Genomic DNA, 7,889 nt, shown 5'->3' with positions numbered 1-7,889 from the left:
CTGACCTTTTAAGGGACAGGGTGTTTGAATCTCTTACAAAGGAGTTTTTCTTTCAACTGTTTGTTCAGCTGTTGGAGTTAAATAGGTGATAAAAAAAAAACCCAAGCGAAAAGAAAGCATTTAAACAGGCTGAATAAAAATCATGTCCTCTCTCAGTTAATCAGGTTTCACTTCCATGATGTGTGATGTCATAAACCTGCCAGTTTTCCAATTGTCCATAGAGTCTTCCAGAAAACAGGGTAGGACAGCGTCTAAATTCCTAATAAAAAAAAAAATTAAAAAAAGTTGCGCTCCTCCCCCACCTTTTTAAAAAACAAAACAAAAACATGTTAGATCCTCCGTATATGCCACAAAGAAGAAAAAAGGCACCAATTCATTTTTATCCCCTTTGCAGGTCTCCTTTAAGAGTCCACTATAAAAGTCAAATTCTGACAACAAGATCACAGTTTGCTGTCCTGATGGTTTGTCTGAACACCATCTCGTTTTGAATTTAACATCTCTAGCATTAGTACAGTTTCGCTATATTCTCATTTATCTGTATTCGACCGTAATGACAGAACCATCTTGTTTATCCACGTGAGTTCTGAGAGATTTGGTTTTTAAATCTGGGTTGTGTGTGCTTTAATTGGAACGGCTGGAGCAAAACGTCACTTTATGGTTCCTGAACAGGGGTTCACCTTGCAGCAGCACCTGCTATAGAAATGGTATTTCCGCTGCATCTTCCATCAGGCTGAGGCAGCAAGGTCATAGAGAAACTTGTGCCCCTAGGGAAAGATGGGGTCTGTCTGGATTTCTGACTTGCAGCTGAATACGAGAACCAACCCTGGCCTCTGAACTCTGCCATTACATTCCACCAGAGGGGGTGAGCTACAAAAGCAAATCTTCAGCAGGTGCAAATTGCTGAATAGCTCAGCTGACCTCCTGCTTCTCTGTCCTAAAGACCCTCCACAGGGAACCTGTCCCTCAAGAGTGTCCATCTCCGGACTCTCAACAAACGCACCTCTCAGCCATCGCCAGGGTAGGTGAGAGAACCGAATGCTATTGCAGCCATAGAAGGATTTATGGATTACATCCAACACCTTGAATTGCCCTGTGCAGCACTAAATCCTTTCTTAATCCTCTGAGAATTGTTTCGATGTTGATGGAGTCAGATTGGAGACCTGGTGTAAATAGGAACAATTGTATTAACAAGCTGCACCTAATTATTCAGGGCCTGAATTTAGCTCTGCAATTTGTATTTTGTTTTCTTGTTAACCTCCGTGAGGTGGATTAATAAAATGTCACTTCTCATTTCCAGAACATCACTCCTTTGCTTCACCAGTTTTCTGATTCTGGAGAGCCATCAGTGTGTTATACGCCTTTGTTTATCTCTGATCATTTTCATAAAACAATAAAATGTAACTGAAAATTAAGAGAAAAATTGTCCTCAAATAGTTTGCATCTGAATACAAAGGATGGGCTGCTAAACCGCTGAAAGAGTGTCATATAAAACCATGTGAAAGTGCTAACACATAGGGAAATATTTATACAACAGTCAGTCTGATACAAATGGACTCAAGGGACTTTGCTCTTGCAAAACCTTATGCATGTGCTTAACGTTAGCACCTCCACAAGGCAGAGTTTGCAGGACCTTAGAGAGAGATTATTTCAACTGTTTGAAATGTCAAAGATACAGGCCAATATTTTCAAAAGCGATTAGTTATTTTGGATGCCTGAACCTGAGACAACTTAAAAAGGAGCCTGATTTGCATAGAGCAGGTGCTCGGCCCTTTCTGAAAATCAGGCCCCTTTAAGGTGTCAGGTTGGGCACCCAAAAATGGAGGCACCAAAATCACACGTCACTTTCTAAAATCATAGACATTAGACATATGGATAAGCAAATCCTAAACTTCCTGGATATAGAGCCTTCAACTTATAGAGAAGGGTGTACTTTGGATCTGATTAAATACATTTCCCAAGAGAAACTAGAAGCAGTTATTCAATAGCAAGCCAAGTTATATGGCTAAGATGTTGGGGGTAAGTGAAAGCATCTTTATGCAGAATCTGTAGCAAAGAAATAACTGGCCTGGGTGGAAAGGGTTTCACCATCATGCTAGTTTAATATAGACTGGGACTCATTTCTAGATCTGTGCTGTGGTGTGCTGTCTTTTAGGGGATTAAGATTAAATTGCATAACTCCTAGCATTAGAATGGGATTGTCACTTGTTGAGGGAATCTACCAACTATTATTTTTGGGTGAAGTGGTTGTGTAATAGAATTAGTGATTAGAATGAGTGGAGATAGTAAAAAATGGTATAAAGTCTTATGAGTTACGTCAATATCCCCCAAATTTAGACTACTGCAGTAACACCCAACACCCCACCATAACAGATGCCAGGGCAAGGTTTCCAGAAGGTTCAATGTAATTTGCTGCCTGTGACACTGAGCGGATAGGGGTAAGCAACTAGCGGGTTCAATTACCCAAATTCAACTTCTAAAGACATATTAGAAAAGTATATAAATGGTAATTAGGGCCATTCCTTATAAACAGCTAACAAAGCCATGTTAGACAGACTTAGAGCTCCAACCACTTTCACGTGGATCTGCCTGCGGAGTCCCATTACTGTTGCACCCAGCGTGCCCCACACAAAACCCTCTCACCCCACACCTGGATCCCCCCACAGCAACCCCTCCACACTTGGATCCTGCCTTGCTGAGCCTGCCTGCCCACACCTGGTGCATGTGGCAGGGCTCTGGGGTGTTTCTGGGGCAGGTCCGGTCCTTGTGCTGTGTCAGGGTTGGGTGCTGAGTCCGTGTCCTGGGGGGAGCTGCACAGTGATCTCCCATCTCTGAGCAGCCAGTGACCTGTGCTCCCCAGTGCCATGCTGGAGCCTCCACTTTTATTTGAAAAATAAAATTTGCAGAATGTTAAAATACTGTGTGCAAAATTTTTAATTTTTTGGCACAGAAATGCCCGCAGGAGTATCCACACCACATCCGCACCTGCACCACACCTGCACCAGTGTCCACAAGCTGAGAATAAAAAGGTTCCCTTGTCATTTTCAATTGCAGTTTGCCTCAGCCAGTAGCAACAGACTCCTGAAGTCTGTAATACTCTACATTTTAAAATAACCTCTTTTAGTGCTAAAAAACAGCACAACCAAAACCAGAGATAGTGTGACTAAACCTAAAACACCCTTCAAAGAGTGGTCAGCAACACATGAAAACAAACAAAAAGATTACTGTGTACACCCTGATACAGAGTACGAAAGCAAACATACATCAAAAACAATCATAACTTGAAAAAACAAGACAACGCAGGGCTAAAAATTAAGATCTTTTTATTTCACTAGTTAGCATGATTTTGCTATCATTCTGGAGTGACTTCTGGACAGGAACTGAAGTAAAATCAAAAGTACTTGAAACTTTCTTATACAGGAAAAATTCACTAATCCTGAATGCATCACCAGCAAATTGGCTAATTTTATCCATATCAAGTTATATTAACCAGATGTTACATTAAACATGTGATCTTCACGATTCTCCACAACTGTAAATTATGACAGAAGATAGAGATGAAATAAATTGCAATTGAAGACATGTAGCTCCTTATTAAAAAAAAAATCACAAATCATTAATGCTGCACAGTTGATTAGCACACTGCACTTAAGTCAATGTTATATAGGTGCATGTAGTATTTTGTAGTTTATTTGCAGTAATCCTTAATACCGCCTGAACACATCTGTTTGGTAACACATATTTAAGTGTCATTACTCAACTCTGTAACACTTTGAAACTTTTTATTGAAGCTACACTTACTTTTAGCGGATTGAGCTTTCTATTTGGTCAAGCAACAGCTGCTTTTTGGTTTTAACTTGGGGGGGTGAGGGGCTACTGTTCTCTGACATTCTAAAACAGATTATGGACCTAATTGATTTTCAAATAGCAATTTGCTCTTTCAGTAATCCCATTGAAATCAACAGGACCATTTGTGGAGTCAAGTGTACTCACTGTGAGGGTATCAGAATACTGTCTGGCCTTAAAAGAATTTTGTTCTTTCATTTGAACTATATACTACTAACAGCAACAACATACTCCAAGACAGCTGTTATACTGGGTATCCACATTTCTAGGAGGGTTAAAAGCCTTTCACCTGTACATAGAGGCTTGGAAATGTCCTTGCACGTTTCTTCTGACATACACACCTTGGTGAAAGTCCTAAACTGCGCTAAAAGTAATGAAGAAATCAAGGAAGGCCCGAGTATCTCACTTTCCATTTCAAACGCCAACTATCCATGTAGTCGTTGGCGTATGGTGTGCAGATACAGTAAAGGGCAATGCAGTATTGATGTAACAAAGAGATTCTGGATTCTCTCTCCTTCTGTCTTCTAGGCAAATGGGGGATGAATGCATTACAGAAGAGACACACTTTCAATCTCTAGGAAAGATGATGCAATACCCCCTCCTGCAGCATCTATGGTAGTCTCATAGGATACTCCTTTGGCCAGTGCAGCTGGAGGTATATGGACTGTGCTGTGCAGATAAGAACTGGTGAGGGAGAAAGGAAAAAAAAATCTAGGTAAACAAATATTCAAATAAGAATTCAAGCACAGAACTTACAGGACAGCTAGTTTCTATTTATAAGATAAACAGGCAAGAAGGTTTCTATAGAGCTCTGAAAATGGAAGGCACTATATAAATGGTGAACTTTACTACGACTGTACAGTAGTAGAAGGAGAGTACTCTAAGAGCGGAAATGTCCTGTGAAAAGCACCGCCCCAGTTTAATCTTGGCACCGACAGAGCTCAGGTACAAACACAGCTTACAAGAGTGCTGCAGTCTTGCCACTAAACTTCTGTGTCTGTATGGGCATCGGCAGACAGCAGGAAGCCCAATGCCAGGAGTGAGTAACAGATGGAGGTGAGGGAAGGGCAGGAAATTCTAATAAGCAGCAAATTTGGGCTAATGCATATTTTAAAGTTATTTTTGAAAAAATAAGGTATATTCTCTATGGCTGTAAACACCTCAGAGTGCAAGCTCTCTTCCGGAGCCAGATTCAGAAAGCACTTACTGCCATGGGTGAGCAGTTATTCTGACGAACAGCCCCAGTGAAGCCAATCAGCAGTTTTCAGAATGAATTCAAAACCTGGTCCGCTGTCATAAGGTCATTCGGACACCCAAGCCACTCGGCTCTTGCATGATGATGCTGGCCAAAGGAAGCTCTCTCTGGTGTTAGAAGCCACAGAAATAATAACGCAACTACTGGGATTCGCTCTGACACCATTTCCAGAACCCCTTGTCCAGTTCTGGGAGAACACTTCAGGTTCCTTTATTTGGCAGACAGCAAAGCTATGCTGCGTTGACCAGACTCAGGCATAGAGGGTGGGGATAGGGGGTACCACACATCCAAAGTTACACCAAACTCTTCCTTTATATCTATTTACACATCAAATTGCATTTGCAATTCTTTACACCACACATTTTCCCTGTACATGTGCTGTTCATATGTTACATTCTATGTTTATCTTGCCCATAGTCCCTAGCATCCAGGTGTTGCTGCTTATCTTAGCTAGCACAGACATCCTCACTCCAACATACAGTTTGTCAAGCCCCTATTTACAACTTAACCTTCCATTCACCTTCTCAATTATGCCCACTAAGAAATGAGGCAAGTTACTTATGTCAAGCCAGGCCTACACCAACACCAAATGAAGGCTAGCAATAGATAAAATCACACAAAACGCTCATTTGCTCTATGAAATTAGTCAGCACTGCTATGTTTTCACTGCTTCTATTGCTGCACTGACAGCAAAATACAAGGGTTACAGCTGTGGCAGACTTTCTCTGCCTTAAGCTGACCTGTTCCGTCTTAGCAGAGAGGAAGGACCAAGCATTCAATTGCAATTGAACAACTACTTAATACTAACAAAAATCAAACAAAGGCCCAAAGTCCAAAGGAAGAAACCGCTAGTTCTTGCCACGCAAGAGAGGTGCTCCGACTGACCACCCCGGGCGGTAAGAAGGAACTGAGAGGGCGTGGGCCAGCGGTGGCTGATATACCGCAGTGTGAGTGCGGCACGCTGGAGGGCACCACAGCTGGCCCTATGGGTACCGACGGCTGCGAACATGGGCGCGCGCACCTAGAATGGAATCGACACGAGCAAGCACTCTGAGTAGAAACCTTGTTACTGTGCCCATTCCCAGTGCTTGATTTTCTCCCAGGAGATTAGATAATGTGGTAGATTGATACTTACAGAAAGTAGGGATACTTGGTACCCATGAACACGGGGACTGTTATACCCAGAGGTGGGGAGGGTATCCAGGACAGAGGGAATATGGGGTTTCCACTCTCTGTCCCTCTCAGACATTCCTTTGGGAAAGAGCCAGCCTCAACCTCTACCAGAGGCCTCATGAAAACAGGCTGCTCAGGGAATGTCAGGGGATTCTCCATCTCCCTTGACCTACTCTGGTCCACTGCCCCGATGAAGAGACAACTGCTGACTCCTTGTTCTACCACAACATCCCTTGGGCTGACTTTCTGCTGCAAGTGGCCCCTGTGTCAGAAGGCAGCACAGATCCTGGAGATGATTCTAGCCCAGTTTACTTGGAAGGCTGGTTTAGGCCCAACACCCTATTCCAAAAACATTAAAAAACCTGCAGTACTTTGTGAAGTTCATCGTAATGCTTTGCTGCCAAGGGAACGTGGCTATCGCTTTCCTCCTGAAATACTGCCAAGAGCACAGCCAGGCTTTGGAACCTTCGCTGTGGAATTTAGATCACAAGAATCTAATTAAAACGTAGCCAACCCCAAATAATCCCTCTCCCTTCTGCTCCCCATCTCTTTATGAAATGAAACACTCTCTCATGCCATTCTATTTCTGAATGCCAAATAAGCAGCTTAATTGATCAGAGCGCTGTATCTCACCTCCCAGAAATCACCGGCAACTGGCCTCTCATGTGATACATAAGTGAGAAGAATGGCAAATTCCATAGAGGAAAAGGTTTGGGCAAAGACATATTTAGAGCTACAATTAAATTTTTATTAAGGAGCATTTTACTCATAAACCTCCCACCGCCCCACAGGATTACAGAACAAAATAATGTGTTTTGCCTTGGAAGAAGAGCAGTTTTAAAGTTACTGTCCCTGCATGAAGGATCATCTCCAGCCCATGTTCTAAGCAGCCACTTTAACAATCTCCCCAAGATTTTACCATCATTTTTGTTCAACGTTTCATTAAAGGCCCACCTCTACTAAGCAACTGAGTTCTACTGTTCCTTTGGATGGCTCCTTACAACAAAAATAGGATGTTTTTAACGGTGACGATTGTAGGTGAACCAACAGGTCATGAGTATGGACATGACAGCAGTGTTGCCATTGAGAACGGCTACTTTAGTCTCAGAACAGCACCAGCATAACTTCATTTATCTATCCGCCATTCAACTGAAACCGCTCTGATCTGAAGCTTTGATGAGAACTGCTTTCCCATTCCCTCTTCTAGTTAGATGAATCCCCATTTTTGCTGATGCTCCCCCCAAAACTTTGAGGAGAAATGGGCTTGTACTTTATCAGCTAGTCAGTTCAATGCATGGATCTCTCACAGCACAGGGAAAGTGGGGAACTCCTCATGTAGCTTCTAACCATCTGATAAGCCTTAACAGAGGAGGTTGGTTGAGAAAGGCTGTTTGATAAACAAAACATGCAATCCCTTCCCCCTAAGAGAGCTACAAATTAAAGTTAATAGTTAACGTAACATACCGTGCTGCCAAGAAGGACAAGAACAGTATAAGGCAGACAGCAGTGACTGACCCTAATCCAGCAAGAATCATATGTTGCAGAGCGGGTGATAAATCTGAAAGGAAAACATCCAACAGTTCAAGAAAACAAATACCAAAAATGGTCCATGGTGCAG

The 7,889-nt window shown here is 42.5% G+C and overlaps 1 protein-coding gene across 1 annotated transcript in view; it reads right to left on the bottom strand.

Moving 5' to 3' along the window:
- Positions 1-3,303: 3,303 nt before the first annotated feature.
- The window catches only part of SUSD1 (sushi domain containing 1), a 92,637-nt gene continuing 88,051 nt past the window's right edge, over positions 3,304-7,889 (bottom strand). Inside the window, exons 20-21 of the mRNA XM_054032978.1 lie at positions 7,736-7,829; positions 3,304-4,527 (exon numbers count right to left, since the gene is read on the bottom strand). Coding sequence (XP_053888953.1) covers positions 4,392-4,527; positions 7,736-7,829 — 230 coding nt within the window. The 3' untranslated portion in view covers positions 3,304-4,391. The remainder of the gene's footprint in view (positions 4,528-7,735; positions 7,830-7,889) is intronic.

Source organism: Malaclemys terrapin, chromosome 6, assembly GCF_027887155.1.
Source record: "Malaclemys terrapin pileata isolate rMalTer1 chromosome 6, rMalTer1.hap1, whole genome shotgun sequence".
In the NCBI taxonomy this organism is placed as follows: Eukaryota; Metazoa; Chordata; order Testudines; family Emydidae; genus Malaclemys; species Malaclemys terrapin.
Note: the sequence above shows the minus strand (reverse complement) of the source record. Positions and strands in the feature narration are given on the sequence as shown.